Source organism: Glycine max, chromosome 13 (assembly GCF_000004515.6).
Source record: "Glycine max cultivar Williams 82 chromosome 13, Glycine_max_v4.0, whole genome shotgun sequence".
Classification (NCBI taxonomy): Eukaryota; Viridiplantae; Streptophyta; class Magnoliopsida; order Fabales; family Fabaceae; genus Glycine; species Glycine max.
This window is the reverse complement of record NC_038249.2, coordinates 40,574,030-40,592,094: the sequence shown is the minus strand read 5'-3', so window position 1 is coordinate 40,592,094 and position 18,065 is coordinate 40,574,030. Positions and strand designations below refer to the sequence as shown.

At 34.9% G+C, this 18,065-nt stretch overlaps 2 protein-coding genes and 1 pseudogene across 4 annotated transcripts in view; 1 reads left to right on the top strand and 2 right to left on the bottom strand.

Moving 5' to 3' along the window:
* Positions 1-1,263: 1,263 nt before the first annotated feature.
* Positions 1,264-9,373, bottom strand: LOC100802265 (protein HIRA). 3 transcript variants are annotated; one of them, XM_026125182.2, is made up of 11 exons: positions 9,223-9,373; positions 8,531-8,701; positions 7,408-7,683; positions 6,953-7,204; positions 6,480-6,877; positions 5,343-6,354; positions 4,353-4,551; positions 3,922-4,162; positions 2,969-3,091; positions 2,386-2,503; positions 1,264-1,903 (listed from the first exon to the last, which is right to left on the bottom strand). In XM_026125182.2, the coding sequence occupies exons 2-11, from the start codon at positions 8,636-8,638 to the stop codon at positions 1,544-1,546; spliced, it is 3,087 nt and encodes a 1,028-aa protein (XP_025980967.1). In that variant the 5' UTR covers positions 8,639-8,701; positions 9,223-9,373; the 3' UTR covers positions 1,264-1,543. The 3 variants fall into 3 exon arrangements, with proteins under 3 accessions (XP_025980967.1, XP_025980968.1, XP_025980969.1); XM_026125183.2 differs by lacking the exon at positions 9,223-9,373 and adding an exon at positions 8,790-9,201; XM_026125184.2 differs by lacking the exons at positions 8,531-8,701; positions 9,223-9,373 and having other exon boundaries at positions 6,953-7,207; positions 7,408-7,550.
* A 387-nt stretch (positions 9,374-9,760) lies between these two features.
* On the top strand, positions 9,761-13,446 carry LOC100801733 (pentatricopeptide repeat-containing protein At2g27610-like; annotated as a pseudogene).
* Positions 13,447-14,805: 1,359 nt separating this feature from the next.
* LOC100788150 (protein SUPPRESSOR OF K(+) TRANSPORT GROWTH DEFECT 1) overlaps positions 14,806-18,065 on the bottom strand; it is a 4,774-nt gene continuing 1,514 nt past the window's right edge. Inside the window, exons 3-9 of the mRNA XM_014766023.3 lie at positions 17,998-18,065; positions 17,483-17,681; positions 15,923-15,991; positions 15,766-15,840; positions 15,566-15,664; positions 15,320-15,475; positions 14,806-15,155 (exon numbers count right to left, since the gene is read on the bottom strand). Coding sequence (XP_014621509.1) covers positions 15,030-15,155; positions 15,320-15,475; positions 15,566-15,664; positions 15,766-15,840; positions 15,923-15,991; positions 17,483-17,681; positions 17,998-18,065 — 792 coding nt within the window. The 3' untranslated portion in view covers positions 14,806-15,029. The remainder of the gene's footprint in view (positions 15,156-15,319; positions 15,476-15,565; positions 15,665-15,765; positions 15,841-15,922; positions 15,992-17,482; positions 17,682-17,997) is intronic.

Below are 18,065 nucleotides of genomic sequence, written 5' to 3'. Positions count from 1 at the left end.
ACTTATTAAATTATAATAAATTTTATTTGATATTTATTTTTCAGTCGATTGATTTTTTTGAAACATTAGTAAAGGTTGAAGAGAATGAAGGACACGTGAAAATGACTGATAAGGTCGTTTTATGAAAAAAAAAAGTCTAAATAAGATGAGAGACTTTTGTTTAGAAAGGAAGATATTTAGTTATTTTAAATGAACTAAGAATTTACTATAGTAAAAAAAAATTATAGTGCTAATTCTAAAAAAAAATTAGTGAAAAATAAATAGAATTTTGTTATTATAATATTTAAAGCAGTTATTACGAAAGTGAACAATGTAGATAAAAAAGGCTAATCTAGACCATTCAAGGCACATATGCATTGACCCAAGTCCACAAAATAAATGAATTATGCAGAATAAAGATGAAAAAATGGTTTTAAAAATATGTAAAATTAAATATTAAAAATAATTAAAAACTAAATTGTGATTTTTGTATTTTTTACTTGTTAATAATTAATCAAGTTTAATAATATGGTAAATATATTAATAAAATTTAAACCAAAAACTCAATAAAAAAATCAAACAATTAAATGAGACAATTAAAGAGGGAAAAAATGATATTATCATTTACAATCACTAACATTACCAAATATCTCCAACACATCAACCAAATATTAAAAAGTCTACTAAAATAAACTAATTAAAATTAATTTCTATCTTTGTAAAATAATACAATGGTTTCCGGATTGAACCAATAACCTTTGGACCAAACCCACTAAATTAACGGGGTTATGCAGACTTACCTGAAAAATTTGTGTTCTAACAGTCTTCATTTTATAGAGCCTGTGGGTACCATTCACGACCCATATGTTCAACTCTGCTTTCTATGGATAACTTATGATTGAATCACAAAGTAAAAAACTTCCTTATAAAACTCGGCGACAATAATATAAAAAAATTAGAGAAAGTTTTGCCTAATATTATTTTTTTATTAATTCAAATCATGGATTTGCAAATAAAAATCCAAACATGCGATGAAACTTAGTAGGTGAGCAGAGGTAGGCTTGTAACATAAACCCAATTCAACTCAAGAAAATGCCTCAGGTTGTAGGACTCGTTTCTTTAACCAGTCCCAACGGTCTTATATAACGGTTCAAAAAAGACTGTTACTAACACTCCTGATTGAGCTTTCCAGAATATAATGGAATGCTGGTAGCAATTTATGAAAGTGCAGGAAGTTTTAGCCATAAAAAAAAAAAATCTCAACTAACATATCAAGAAAAAAAAAACAAGAAAGAAATTCTAATTTCCTTTACTAGACATTTTACAAAAAAACAAGCTCCAAGTTGATGGGAGAAGCTACAAATGTAACATAGAACTTGTGATACCTGTGAAGAAGTGTGTGTTAGTGAGATAAACTTTAAAGGAGAGCTATCAGCATTGTTTCCTATGGGGGTACAAACATCATAAAAGAAAAACGTGATATTGGATTCATCCATGCCACTAGAACATCCTTTGTTGATACACTTCTACCCTTAATACTGCCTACTATTGTAAGATGCACAAGTTAGACACTTTCCTTAACTTGTGCATCCTGGTTAGCTTGATCTGTCATAGGGGTATCTGCACTAGCTTCATCTGTGAGTGCTGGAGGGAAATTTATTTGCTCTTTTTCCAGTGGGGTATTGTGATCCAATTTTGGTGGAGCAGTGTGCTCCTGATCTGTTGCTAGTGAACTGCTCTCAATTGGATTGGTTTCTGGCAAGGATGAATTTGGTACTGTGGGGTTTGATTGCTCTTGATTAGCATCAATGATCTCATATTCGGATAAAAGATCCATGAATTCATTAAGTAATCTCTGGACTTTTCTGTTTGATGCCATGGATGGAAGAATGTCTTCCCTAAGAAGCTTGTGCTTCCTCATTCCCTGCAAAGATTCAGTTGGAACATTAGAGAAAGAAGATACAGTGATCATTTGGTTTGACAATCATATAAGCTGTTGGTCCATAAAAGTCTCAGTATCTTCCTGTTAGGGTTTGTCATTTTTTTAAGATAAATAAATCAGTGTAATCAGCCAATAAATCTTTTTCGTGCACTTTTCCTCTATCTAGCTTTCCAATTAAGAGCTCTTCTTTTCCCCCAGTTTTTGTATTAAAAATCACTTTTATTTTGAAAAAGAAAATCAAAATCTAAAATAATTCATTTTTTACACAATCTTAAAATCTCTTTTTCAAAATCTTAAAAAGGCGGCCCCTAAATTTCAGTAATCGTCTATAGTCTATTTCAGAACAGGAAATTTTTAAAGTGTTCTTCTGCACTATTTTATCATTCCCGGCTTGACTCACTCTTTTAAATAAATGGGTATGCATAACATGATTTTATTAGATATGTAGATAGAGAAAAGCTTACAAGCACCATAGGATCCCATGCTAAGTTCTTTGAATCTGAAGATGTTTCCTCAACCATCCCAGTTGGAGGTCCAAGGAAACTCTCACACACTTCACGTAAACGAGATTCATCTGCTTCTCTGCAATAATTTTATAATCCTTTAGTCTGCAATTGTCCAAAATCACAAAGACAACACGATATGCATATATAATCACAAAGTATTAAAAATTTAAAATTAAGACTGCATTCTCTGCATAAACATACATATAGCATCTTCCTAATAAAAAAAGTTCTAGAAGACAGTTTAAAGAAGTTGCATTCTATTCATCTTGAGAATAGTCATCATGCAAATTAAAGAATTTAGTATGAGCATCATCAAAAGACTTTTTTAGCAGAAGAATTGAGTTTTAGGCGTAAACAGCTGGAGACAGACAGCAAGTGAGCAAGGTGGTTAGTGGCTGGGGGTAGTGAGAAACAGTATGTGACTTACACTTTTATAGAGAAACTAAATGCGTATACAACCATACATGCTTTATGCAAGCTCAATAAAGCGCTAAAGTATTATTTGAACAATATCTCAAAGAAAAAGAGAAAAGAATAACACCTTGCAAGAAAGCGTACGTATGACAATAGGCATTGGCGATATTCATTAGGGGATCCCAAAGCCAAGGAAGAAGCCAATTGCGTTTCCAAATGAGCACGTGTCTGCACTCCATCATCAGTAACTCTGTATCAAGGTAGTCAAGTTTAGAAAGTGTACTTTTAAAAACATCAGAATCCTAACAAAAAGGGGGAGGGGGGAAAATTATGAAACACGAGATCAGAGGCCTATGTAACAAGCACACTCCATCCTTCTAGACAAGAGTATAAATATACAGGAAATAGTTGTAGGTTTTTCAATTTTATTATGCATTAACACATCCTTAGGAGTCAGAAACAGGAGGGATCTTAACTCTTGAGAGTTGTATACTACTGGATCTCTGTTTGGTACAACAATGATACTGTACCAGAGGCAGGTTCAGCAACGAAGTTCCACCATATTCCTCAACCAGTATCATGATTAGCCACAAATGTATCCAAGAAAAAGTTTAAGTCACACCTATTAAAGAGACAACAAATATTCGACCAAAGAGGCTCCAATACGAAAAATGTTCATCAAATGAACATTGTCTAATTAAGGGGTAAAGGAAGTTAGAAAATTCTAAATGGTTTCACAGGAAATTTCGTTTTTTAGTGAGTCCAATCACATTGATTGATCCATGTAGATTACACCACTTCAATGAGAGAGATAAGCTTGGTTGTCTTTGTATATATTTATCATGATAGTTATATAACTGCATTTCTTTGGATACATTAATAAACTGCATCATAATTTGACAATAAGCTAAAGCCAACCATTAGAAAGTTACAGTCTATAGAATTACTAATATCTACCCCACCTTCCATCCCCTTAATTCAATTTCATATTCATATGGTATCCAACAACATTTCAAATCGAGGACCAAGACCAACTACAAGCTATATATATATATATATAAAAGATTAATCAATACACACCTAGTCCAACCTGGCTTCCGAGCCAAATATTTTCTGAGATCAACCTGCAGTGCTGCCAGCTCACCGCTTTGAATCGAACCCAAACTCCATGAGCTGGAAAAATTTGATGCAGGAAAGAAATCATCTGCAACCCTCAGCCAACACTTGACATTCATGTCAAATAAGAAAGCATGGCGAGTAGCCAACACAACAAGAGGGGAACCCGATTTTGATAGTTTCACAGATATAACTTTAATAGTTCCTGAAAAGAAATGATAAATTTTAAGATAACATAGAGCCACTGAAAAAAGACAAATTGTTGGAAAACCAGGACAAGTTGTCCTCATACAAAGAAAAAAATAATAAACTGTGAGGCAGAGGCCATAGTTAAAGACCAAGCATCTCCAATATCAAACAAATGTACATAATATATATGGTAGTTGCATCTTTACCAGACGAGTTAGGACTTGAAGCAACTAGAGAAGTCAACGAATCTTGAAGAAGACAGGTTCGGTTGAATAAATCCCACAAGTACAGGGATCCTTTTCTTGTCACCAGCAGTAATGTCCAGCATTCATCACAGTCTACAAATGTAGCTGCAGAACCCATCATCATGGTAGGCATTGCTCGTCTCCCACACTTCGTGTAAATCTTCTTGGAAGCAAGAAAAAGTCAAAAAACAAAGATTTCAAAAGCATAAGACCTACATCTTGCCCATATGTTGAACTAGTACATTATGCCCATAGTTTTACAAGATTAAAAAAATTTTAAACCATGTATCTCACAGTACATAGAAATTAGTTATTTGTCACATAGTACTGCACTTATCCTAATTAAAACTCAACAATATTTTTTTCTGAAATTTGAATACCAAAAGATTATTAGCTAAGTTTGATATAACAGAGATAGTTTTCTTTAATCAATTAGTTTACATGGTAAAGTATTATGTGACAAATATCAAGTAGTAAAGTGTTAACATAGATAGCTTTCTCAATCAATTAGTTTACAGTTACAAATGATGTGTTGTATTTATGGGATATTTTAAGTGTAAGGCTGTAAGCAACTAATTATTAGTCATACAACATTACAACTACAATGGTATGTATGCCAGTGGTAAATATGCAAGAAATGAACACATTAACAACTTGAATGGACTTGATCGATGCACAAGAGATGCTACCAAGATACCAAAAGGTATAAAACATGCGATGAAAGGCCTAGAAGAAATAATTTTTAGTAACATTAAAACATGAGGATAAAAGTCTTAAAGGAAAGCACAACAAAGCTCAATAATACCAAGAAAAATATTATAAAGGATGTTGGGTACAACTACTACAGCTCAACATACACTCATAACCCATGTCCCACAATATATCAGAAATGTTAACAGAAAATAAGTACTGAAAGAAAACAATGCATGTACATGTAGAAAAGCAATTTACCTGCAGACATCCGTCGTCACACCCAACGGCCCAAAAATTTCCATTGCCAGCTAAAACAGTGACTTTTCCTGATATCCTATCAGACCAAAGTGTATGAGGACCCTTTGAGCACACAATTTCTGTTTCTTTCATTATGGATGTATTTCCCAGCCCTACAATGTCATTTACAGCATGTTCTCTTGGGCGTGCTTCTAAAAGAATAGGAGAAGAATCTTCTCCACTTTTCTTGTCAAATACTCTAATGGAAAGTGTACCACTACAAGCAGCTAAAGAACTGGAAGACATCAAATTGCTTGACTGCTCAACATTGACGCTTCCATCACCAGCAGAAGCTGGAACCTTCTCAATCACTAGGCTCTCCGAAATTGTGGCCCTAGCAGTAACCCCAGAACGCTCTTTTATATCAGTATTTCTGCCATGTGCTCCTCCCAAGGTGCATACTCTTGCACCATCTTCATTGGATACAGCTCTTTCAATATCCTTTCTGTGATCAGAAGAAACTATACGAAAATTGAGTGCTTGCTGAAGTGCACCAGAAATGTTTTCCTGCTGAACAGGCACTCCTACTGCTTCTGGAATAATTCTTCTACGCCCATCAGGTCGTCTATATTCTCTTTGCTTAACAGGACTAGAAATCCGGCCAGAGGTTGCAGCTTTGTTTGACACATCACCAACTGGACCTCCACTTTTCTTGCCATCATCATTTTGAAGCTCAGCATTCTTTGCAGTAACTGCCACATCAACATAAGCCTTTGCCTTAGATTGGTTTTGTTGAACATCAGAAACCACTTTTTTGCTAGGTGTTTGCTTGGCAGAAGCAGCTTCTAGCAGTAATTGTGCTGGACTTTCAGCCAAGTTTGCTTTACGACCTTTCACATCACCATAACGACTTCTCTTCAACTCATCTAGCTCAGCATCACCTAATCTCTGACCAAGTTCTTTTACCTCAAAATGAAATGTAGCCACAGATCCATCCAAGGAACATGCAAAAAGTGAATATCCATCAGGGCTCCTATTTGAAAAGGAAAAAGAAAAAATTATAAGGAGTCACTCACAGAAATGATAAAGTAAAAATGTTAATTAAAAATATAACATTCCCAAAATAAATCAACCATGGCTAGAGATGAAGAGAAATACCAGGACAAATCCACAACACTTTGAGTACAAAAATGCTTAGCCACAAATAGAGGACGAGGACTTGCAGTAGTCCAAACAGTTATAGTTCGATCCTGACTTCCAATTGCAATAACATTATAAGGCTGTGGTTCTTTACTTCCAGTCTTGGAAGCACCATTGGTCCACCCAACAGGTACAGACTTCACTTCCTGAGCATTAGTCAAATTTCTTCTGAACATAGAATGGTTGAACTTAACCACAATAATTGGAGCATTGTGTCCTAGAAAATCAAATGTTGCAGACCATTCCCCTCTCTCTAGCACAGGGGCAGAATGCCTAGGCTTCTGGAAACCATGAGTAGTGGTGATAAAATGACCACAAGGAGACCAACCAAGACGCCTGAAAAAGGTTGATCCAAGCTGAAAGGAAGACAGGTTAATTAGGAAATAGAGTTTGTTATTCCATCAGAAATTTTTTCAAAATAAGAAACTTACTGATTTTGCCCAGTGACCATCTGTCCTATGAGCAAGACTCCAATCACTAGTTCGCCAAATAATTACAGTTTTATCATCAGATTGACTTGCTATAAAGGAGCCAATAGGATCCCAAGCAACTCCCTTAACCAAGCTGGAGTGGCCCCTTAGGACAGCAGTGCAAATGCCATTGCTCATATTCCATACATGGATAGTGTTGTCCAAACTCCCACTAGCCAATGCAGAATCATCCGGAGACCAGTTAAGATCCACCTACTTTAAGCATGGAGAAATAGATCCCAAGTTAATGATGATAATTGAAAATTTAAAACCATTCGGATAAGCAGCTAGAGATCCATTTAGATGACAAATTGGTTCATTCAATTCTGAGAGCAAATGTCAACATGGAATTAAATGGTTGAAACAAGAAAATATTTTTGAAAAAGAAGATTGAAAAATAAAAGCAACAGCATTACCACATCTGCAGTGTGCCCTCTCAAAGTCATTGCAACTTTCCAGTTTTCAATATCTGGTGGCTCTCCACTGCCAAATTCAGTGGTTCCTGAACCAGGCTTTCTCTCATGAATTAATATCACCTGATCATCAGAGCCTGATGCAACATACCTTCCATGCTTAGCCCACCTAACACAGTTGACAGACCCAAAGTGATCCCGTAGAGTTGCAAGAAGCCTTTGAGAAGAATCATCATTTTCTAAGTCAGTACTAACAGACTTCATATTCCATATGCGAACCTGTGTAGTACATAGTTGAGAATGTGAATGCATGAGAATTAATTCAAGTGCTGTAAACAAATCAAGAGAGTAAAGTTGAAAACATCGACCCACTCTAATCCTACCCAGAAGACCAGAAGTCGTATACAGCTAGATTTCTCAGACACAGAGGGACAGGAAAGTTATGAAAACAAAATAAGTGAAGAGAAACAAGAAATTTCAGCACAAATTATATTTCTTAGATGTTTAGCTGAACCTGACACTAGGCAATGCATTAATGTCAGATCTTTACTATTTCTTACTTTTTTAATATGAAAGTAATTCACCAGAAGGCACCAAGGAAATTTGGTTTCCTGAGTAAGTTGTGTGTATATAAAATACGATTGGCAAGCTCATTAGGAAGCTATTCTCATAAATATGAAACACATACAGATACTCTCTGCCCTGAAAGTCTGCATGAAGAGCAGTCTACATTGAATCAAGAAAATGCAGTGTTATTAATGGTGGATGGCCAAAATTCCACCATATAAACACACCATTGTGCCTTATGGCAGGTTTCCCTTCACAAATTGCCTATGGGGGTTGGCCAAAAATTCGCCTAAGAACACTCGAAAAATGTTAACAATTTCTACTCTTCATAAGAAACTGTAAAAATTTCAATTAATTGGAAACATATAGAAAGCAATATTCCGCTGATAGAAAAAAGGAGGAGGTGGGAAGGCAATTAAATTCCATATTCAAGAATTACAGGACTTAAAATCTTAACTCAAAGTGGGGTGCTACTTCCTTGAATACCATACAACTAAACATCCAAAATTCAAAATTATTCACAAATTTTGAGCCTCAAAGACAGAAAAAAAATCCATACCTTGTGGTCACCACCACCAGTAGCGAACCTGAGCCCTCCGGGTTGAACATCAATGGAGAAAATTTGCATGCCCTCATGCCTAACCCAACTAGGTTTCTCGGCTATCATCTTCCCCAGAAAATAAAATCTCTTCTTTCACACCAAAAAACAATCTTTCTTCCACACTGCTTGCTGCAAATTCATAAAAAAAAAAAAAAAAAGTTTGAATTTGGGGAAGTGGAAGGAACTGAAAAGTTCATCCACTATGCTCAAAACCTACGCAAATTGCTTATTCTGAATTCCCCAAAGCACTGTGAAACCGAATCAGTAAAAAAAAAAAAACTGAAATTTGACATGTACCCTTAAGGGTTTAGCAATTTTCATGAAAGGGGGAAACACCTAAATTGTTGAACAACCATGAAAGTTATTCTTTTTTTTTTAAAAAAAAAAAAAGAGTTAAAAGAGGGCAACAAGGGCCTAAGCTTTGGTGGTAAATAAGAAAAAACCCTAAAAAGTGATGCTGTTGGTGGTGGAGAAGATCGAGGGGTTAACTTCCTCGTTAACGGTCAAATCTAGCTAAAACACCAATGACTAGAAAATAAATAATAATAAATACTAGTAATATTCTAATAATAATAAAAAGAAGAAGTAATAACATAACAGAGATTGAAAAAAAGATGGGTATGGTGGGTGGATTTAAATGGGTAACTTACTTTATGTTTATGAATGTGGCTTCCAAATTGCCTAACCCTGAAATATGCAGATGATGCTAACTGGTAAGTGGTAGTAAGCAGCAACAAGAGAGTATCCAACAATTATTTAAGTGGAAACAAATACCCAGATTTCTACATTGTTTTTCCAAAATATATAGTAGTATATGTGTGTGATGGGATGCTGTTCATATGGTTTTAGTTCAATCCTTAAGTTGTATATGAGTTTAACCTAATTAAAATTTGAAAATAGACAAGATAAGATTAAAATTTTATTATTTTTTATTATTAAAAACATATTATGATAAAATATCGATATTAGGTCAAGTTAGAATGAATCAAAATCAATTCAAAAAATATAATTTAAATTCATTTTCAAAACACTTTAAATTTGCCAAAATTAATTTTAAATTAAATTATGGGATAAAACTAAAACATATACTGATTCACTGAACACCTCCAACATTAAATGATATTATTTACTAATGTTTTTTTATCATTTTTTTTAAATTAGATCCAAACATGTAATACTTTAATTGATATATCAATTGCCAAGTGGTAGCCCAATTTTAAGAGGGACACTAGTTATTTATTTATTTAGTCCAATTGAAAACAATATAAATGGACCAAATAAGATTGAAAGAAATACTACTTCTACTCTATTCGCATCCTATCCATTTCAATACAGTACAAATTAGAATAATCATCAATACTTTTAGTAATCATTCTTTAATGAAAGTATTTTTAGCTGCTTTTCTTTGAAGAAAACATTTTTAGGAGTTATTATTAATTTTCATAATCACGTATCGATTTCAAATAAATTTTAATAAATTATTATTCTGAAACCAAAGTAAAAGTAGCTAAAGTTTCGAACAAAACATACCCTACTTTTTTTAAAAAAAAAAGAAAAAGAAAAAAAAATCCTACTTGTGAATCACAGAATTTAAACTCGTGAACATGACACGTCGCACGTGCGCTTCATATTATCCCTTCACATGATGTCACTGTCTCCTTACCAGAGAACCCAACAACAGAAAACAAACATAGCATTATATCATCGTACCTTACGCTGCTTAAATATATTTTTTTTTTAAAAAAACAAAACACTCGCTTTAGAATGTGACTCTGAATGCGTCTTTTAAGGGCACTCACCAACACTTCAACCAACCCAATTCTCAGAATTAGACGTTACCAATATCACTGCCACGCTAACCCTCTTCTGCAATCCCATGTTGTTGCCCTCAATGCAAGGACCCTTTTACGTGACAGTGATCCTCGCTTTGCACAACAACTGTTCGACCAAACTCCCCTTAGAGACCTCAAACAGCATAACCACTTGCTTTTCCGTTACTCTCGCTGTGACCAAACCCAAGAAGCCCTCAACCTCTTTGTCTCACTTTATCGTTCTGGTTTATCGCCTGATAGTTATACCATGTCTTGTGTTTTGAATGTTTGTGCTGGTTTCTTGGATGGGACGGTGGGTGAACAAGTGCATTGTCAGTGTGTCAAGTGTGGACTTGTGCACCATCTTAGCGTGGGAAACTCTCTTGTTGATATGTACATGAAAACTGGGAATATTGGAGATGGGAGGAGAGTTTTTGATGAAATGGGTGACAGAGACGTGGTGTCTTGGAATTCCTTACTCACGGGTTATTCATGGAATGGATTTAATGATCAGGTGTGGGAATTGTTCTGTCTGATGCAAGTTGAGGGATACAGGCCTGACTATTATACTGTTTCTACTGTAATTGCAGCTTTGTCCAATCAGGGTGAAGTTGCTATAGGAATACAAATCCATGCCCTGGTTATAAATCTCGGTTTTGTGACAGAAAGACTTGTCTGCAACTCTTTGTGACAGAAAGACTTGTCTGCAACTCTCTGATTAATATGCTTTCAAAGTCTGGGGATGTTAAGAGATGCTAGAGCTGTTTTTGATAACATGGAGAACAAGGATTTCAGTTTCTTGGAATAGTATGATTGCTGGAAATGTGATAAATGGACAAGATTTGGAAGCTTTTGAAACGTTTAACAACATGCAGCTTGCAGGGGCTAAGCCTACGCATGCGACATTTGCATCTGTTATCAAGTCATGTGCTAGCCTTAAAGAGTTGGGGTTGGTAAGAGTGCTGCACTGTATGACTCTGAAGAATGGGCTTTCCACTAACCAAAACTTCCTAACTGCACTCATGGTAGCATTGACTAAGTGCAAGGAAATGGACCATGCCTTTAGTTTATTCTCCTTGATGCATCGGTGTCAAAGTGTGGTTTCTTGGACTGCTATGATCAGTGGATACTTGCATAATGGTGGCACTGACCAGGCTGTGAATTTGTTTTCCCAAATGAGAAGGGAAGGTGTCAAACCAAATCATTTCACTTATTCTGCCATCCTGACTGTGCAACATGCTGTTTTCATTTCTGAAATACATGCAGAAGTTATCAAAACTAATTATGAGAAGTCATCTTCGGTGGGAACTGCACTTTTAGATGCCTTTGTTAAGACAGGAAATATTAGTGATGCTGTTAAAGTTTTTGAGCTAATTGAAGCCAAGGACGTAATAGCCTGGTCTGCAATGCTAGAGGGATATGCCCAAGCAGGAGAAACTGAAGAAGCTGCTAAAATCTTCCATCAATTAACAAGGGAGGGTATTAAACAAAATGAATTTACCTTTTGCAGCATCATTAATGGCTGTACTGCTCCTACAGCATCAGTAGAGCAAGGAAAACAATTCCATGCCTATGCAATTAAACTGAGATTGAATAATGCTCTGTGTGTAAGTAGTTCTCTTGTTACCATGTATGCAAAGAGAGGCAATATTGAAAGCACACATGAAGTTTTCAAAAGGCAGATGGAGAGGGACTTGGTTTCTTGGAACTCAATGATCTCTGGATATGCACAGCACGGCCAGGCAAAGAAAGCATTAGAGATATTTGAGGAAATACAGAAACGAAACTTGGAAGTGGATGCTATAACATTCATTGGTATCATTTCTGCTTGGACACATGCTGGCTTAGTGGGAAAAGGCCAAAATTACTTAAATGTAATGGTCAATGGTCATCACATTAATCCAATGATGGGCACTACTCCTGCATGATTGATCTATATAGCCACGCAGGGATGCTGGAAAAAGCCTTGGATATCATAAATAGGATGCCATTTCCCCCGGCTGCAACTGTGTGGCACATTGTCTTGGCAGCTTCTCGAGTAAATCTCAATATAGATCTTGGGAAACTTGCAGCTGAAAAAATCATTTCACTAGAGCCACAAGACTCAGCCGCATATAGCCTATTATCCAATATTTATGCTGCAGCAGGAAACTGGCATGAGAAAGTCAATGTGAGAAAACTTATGGATAAGAGAAAAGTGAAAAAAGAACCTGGGTACAGTTGGATTGAGGTGAAAAACAAGACTTACTCATCCCTGGCTGGTGATTTGTCGCATCCTTTGTCAGACCATATTTAGTCAAAACTTTCAGAGTTAAATATCCAGTTGAGGGATGCTGGTTATCAGCCTGATACAAATTATGTGTTTCATGATATTGAAGATGAACAAAAAGAAACTATTATTTCTCATCATAGTGAAAGACTTGCCATTGCCTTCTGCTTAATAGCTACACTTCCTGAAATTCCCCTTCAGATTGTGAAGAATCTCAGAGTCTGTGGAGATTGCCACAACTTTATTAAGTTGGTATCACTCGTTGAAAAGAGATTGTTGTTAGAGATTCAAACAGATTTCACCACTTTAAAGGTGGTTTGTGTTCATGTGGTGACTACTGGTGATGTTTGGGCTAATATGCTTTTTGTGTTTCGAAGATTCTTTAGTGGATCAGACCTTTGTTTTCCAAAGAATCCATCAACTCTCTCCAAGGCATAAATTCTCACGGAAACTTTAAGGAAAGAATGTCATAGGAATTGAAAGCCTAAATACATCTTAACGTTAGGCTACTTCTGGATACTTTTAACGCTGATTATGGCAGTGAGTGTGATGATATTGGTTCTCCACTCTTGGATAGACCATTGTACATATTATTCAACTCAGAAAGGATGAACGATCAACACTCGAGAAAGTCTCAGAAAATATACATTTAACATTGCTATGGCAAATTGTTGATAGAATTGCTAAAATTTGCTGGCTAATTCCAGGACTGGTTCCAGGCTATGATTAGTTTGGGAAACCGAAAATGCTTCTTGCCAATAACTCCTTTTCCCCTTAGTCAGCTGTTACTTATTAAGAATGTCTCAGTGTATTACCATTAAATTCTTATTATTCATATAAAAAAATTAATAATACTTTTTATTACTTATTGCACAAACTTTCAAAAATTAACAAGATAAAAGAGATAATATCTACTACTGAAATATTGTGTAAATTACACTACTCGAATAAAAGGACTATCATTCTTCTAATTCTTTCTTACAATTAACAAAAAAAATATTTCTCTCAATCGTTTTAAATTTTTATTTTTATCTTTAATTATAAATACAGTAATCTTCTTTACCGTTAATTTGAGTTAAATATATATCTTGATTAATATTTTTATCAACAACATTGACTAACAGAATTTCGATTTAACCTTGCGATTTGCGAAGATGAGACATGCGCTCCAGCTTACTACTCCACTTGTCACAAAGGTTAGAGGATTCAGTTCAACTATTCCGCAGAAAACTTCTGCATTATCATCGTATTCGTGCACTATGTGAAACCATGTCTTGTATTTCCATTGATGAAACCGTGGGTGAACATGTGCATTGTCAGTGTGTCAACAGTATGATTTGGACTCAATTATTTAAACAAATTTAAGTAAAAGCTTGATGTTGCCTTGCTAAAAAAATAAAATTTATTCATAACGTATTTTACTCGTTTATATTTGAAATATGTGGTCAACAATGTATGCTATGTTAAATTAAAAAATTCTAGGCTATTACATTTTCATAATACAATAAATAAATAAAAACTTATATTTTTTTATTACTACAAAAAAAATTAATTCAATGTCATCAACAAAGTTTTACATGAGTAAATAACAAAGACTAGTCAAATTCTCATCAATTTAAATAAACAAATAATTTATGGATTGTTAATGTTGAACGTATAAAATTTTGACACAACTTATATTGAACATTTAATGAATCAAGTTCAAATAACTCAAGAATAGCTTAAGTTCATCTGCACTCTTATTTCTGCCGCCGAATTATATAATTACAGTGAACATGACGATATATAAAATTGACACTTGTTGAGTGAGAATTAGTTATGCAGAAATTCTGATAACGACCCAGTAAAAAAGTATAAAAGAATAACTGTGCTTAAAATGTGATCGCAATAGTAACAGACAATTAATGAGCTTTTACAAGAATCTGGAGTAACTTAGCAGTTGAATAAAAAACCATTCTATCATCACATTTAGTAAACACTTTATGTTAAGTTGAATACCCTAATCTGCGTGGCATATTTTATGATGAGTCTCTTGTGTCCCATCAGCAGGTAGCTTAGTGCAACATGCTGAGTATCTGATCCATCTCGAAAATAAAAAGCACCCAAATTTATGGCATCCTAAATCCATAGCAGACAAAAGTAAAAATCCAGCATCACACAAGTTATTTTTTCAAATCATTTCAGATTCTGTTATACACAATTTAGAAGAAGAAAAATGAGTATCGACCTTTATAAATCCACCTCGGTACAAAAGGGGCCTTTACATCCCCAAAAATGAAAAAGATGCATTTCATTTGCATCCAACGGCTAATAAATTACAAATTATAACAATATATTTGAAACCAGTGTGGACCTTCAAAGTGAAATTCCATCAGTATTAACCTTCCTCTCCAAATTCCTTCGTGAATCTCTCGTGAACATCAAGGTCGGCTTTGCTTACTGTAGGCCTTTGTCTAGCGAGTACCTTCTCAAAATCTGTCCTCCTAATAGGGGGCGGAAGGATCTGCAATAAGTTTTATAGTAAGCATTCCCCAGTTTCAGTTAGAGATATAACAACCTAGTCCAAAGACATCACAACACTACTTCTTCTCCAATTATCATTAAAAAAAAATTAAAGACACTCGGTACAGTACTACTACCATAAAAAACTATTAACACATTAAATACCTTAGAAGCAAGTCCTTTTGCAGCAAGCTCTTGCATTGAGGTTTGTACTGCACCCTGTTGCTTAGGTCCACATGGGATCCACATACCCTCAGGATTCTTAAAGAAGAACATTGCATCTTGGGTTTTGCGAACAGGTTCAAATAAAACATCCTTTACCTGAAGAGGAGGTCCAAAAACTTTTTACTTAAAAATTCATCAAGTATAAGATTAATGAAACCAGTCATTTCATATAGCAGTAAAACTTACACAGACAGATATATCTGAACCAGAAAAACCCTCTGTCCTGCTAGCCAAGTATTCAAAATCACTTTCAGTCAAGTTATGGGGAGTATCTCCTAGATGCACCTGCTCAATTTAGTAAGCCAGAAAAAAAGCATGGTAAAACCATTTGCTAGGTTTATATAGCATAACAAAAACCTGTCAACAATCGAGTATATTGTCCTTGCCTTGAACATGTGTTGGCGAGCCTTCAAATCTGGTAGCGGAATATATATGCGCTTATCAAAACGACGCCTTATTGCCTACAATTACAAATTGATTAGTGAAAAACAACATAGTATTGATTCTATATGGGAACGCAAAACAAAATTATTTCTGTCTGACCTGGTCTAAGGCATAGGGCGTATTTGTTGCTGCAAGAACAAGAACTTTCTGATCATTGTGTCCTACACCCTACAAAGTATGTGGATAAAGTACATTAAATAAAGAGAATCAAAAAGGAGAGAAGAAATGCCAAAAATGTTGGAAACTGCCCTGATGTTAATAGCAAAAAAGTGAATTAAAATGAGAATAAAATATATACGAGCAAGCCATATTATGACAATATTATACAAACTAGTAACTGCTGGGTTCAGTTTAAAATAAAGCAGTAAAACAGAAAACAGGATTACTTATGAGGGGGAAATATTTTGATATGCAACTCAAATGTCAAATACCACATGCAACTTAATATATGACTAAAATCCATCAACCAAGTTACTTGAGAAATTTTGACAGGTCAAGGACAAGGATAATAACACTTAAGTGCTTCTGGGAGTTTGGCAACCAGTAAAGCATGCTTCAGTAGTTTTGTTACATAATAACAACATATCCTGTTGAAAGTAGATTTTTAAAAAGTCAAATATGATGACTTAATCAAATAACAATTCACACACAAACATGAAAACCTACATGACCACCGCAAATCAGTGATTGCCACAATGCCACACAGATCTGGAATTCCTTTTCTGAGATGTAGATATAAGATAGAGAACAATTTAATGGATTTTGGCTCTTCTAAAGTGAGGGGAATGCACTTTAGAGGATAAAGTGAAATAATGACCATCAATTAGAAAATTAACTATTGAGATTATGATAAATTTTAGATTTTGTTAAACAGGGATTTGATTTTATCACAATTTTCAACCATTGATTTTCTAATCAATGATTGTAACTTGTAAGTGCATTTTATCCTCTAAAGCGCACTCCTTCACTTTAGAGGAGCCAAAACCGAATTGAAAATATGCAACGTTGTTTGTGAAGTGTGAACATCTCATCAAACAAGCACAGGACAGGACATGCTAAGTACACTGAAAGCGGGACTTTAAATCTAAGGTGGCAATCATGACTAGGAATTGTTTTGAAGAAGAAAAACAACAGAGACAAATGCTTATTAGAGGTTTAAGAAAAGCATAGAACTAAAGCTATTTCCCAGTGTTGTCGTTATTGTACACTCAAAAATGACTTGAAGACTCAAAAAACCAATAAGTAACAAGGGCCAGCATGAATTAGCTCAATCTTGATCTGCTATTCAACTACCATAGCCTCCTCACATGCTGGAACAAGAAAAATTTAGATGGATTGTTTTAAATGAAGGTTTACTATTTGGCTTGTCTTCTTTCCAACCATAAAAATTGAAGTATGCAAGATGTGTTAATAAGCACCCAGCCACTGAGGAGATAGCCCTAGGAAGAAAACCTTCTTTTGAAAATGAAGCATACATTCTTGAACCTAAATCGGTTTATATCAAAGAATTTAAGAAATTAGTTATGTCTTTCTTCATGATTTGAAACTAAATTACAACCACATTCATATATGGCCATACAACTGGGATTTGACAGCTTGCCGCGCATATGCTATATATTGCAATTTAAATGTAAACCAACAAACTATTAAAACTATTACCTGCATCTGCACCAGAAGCTCTGTTTTAATCCGTCTTGAAGCTTCACTCTCGTTGCCTTCTCCACGCTGACCACACAGGGAATCAATTTCGTCAATAAATATGATAGAAGGGGCACTTTCTCGAGCCATTTCGAAAAGGTTTGAAACCAGCTTTTCACTTTCACCCATCCACTTTGAAACAAGGTCTGATGAAGAAACACTGATGAAGAATTCAAAAGTTAAAAATGCTTGCAAGAACATGTCCACTTATGGACCTACATTCATAACATTTATGGAATATGAATTTACCTGATTTAAGGTAAATTCCCAATTATAACTACCTTGAATTAAAGTTTTAATGCCTATAAAAGGGTATGCTATGCAGTAATTGAGACACATACATATTTCAACTTATGAATCAGAATTCATTCCAATGATTTCCCATGCAATCTGGTAAACTGCAGACACATAGGTTTCTCAATTCTATAAACTTTTACCATTTTCCTAAACCATAGAATTAGAATCAATTAGTTTACCTGAAAAACGTGGACTCGGCTTCCGTTGCAACTGCCTTGGCTAAATATGATTTTCCCGTTCCAGGAGG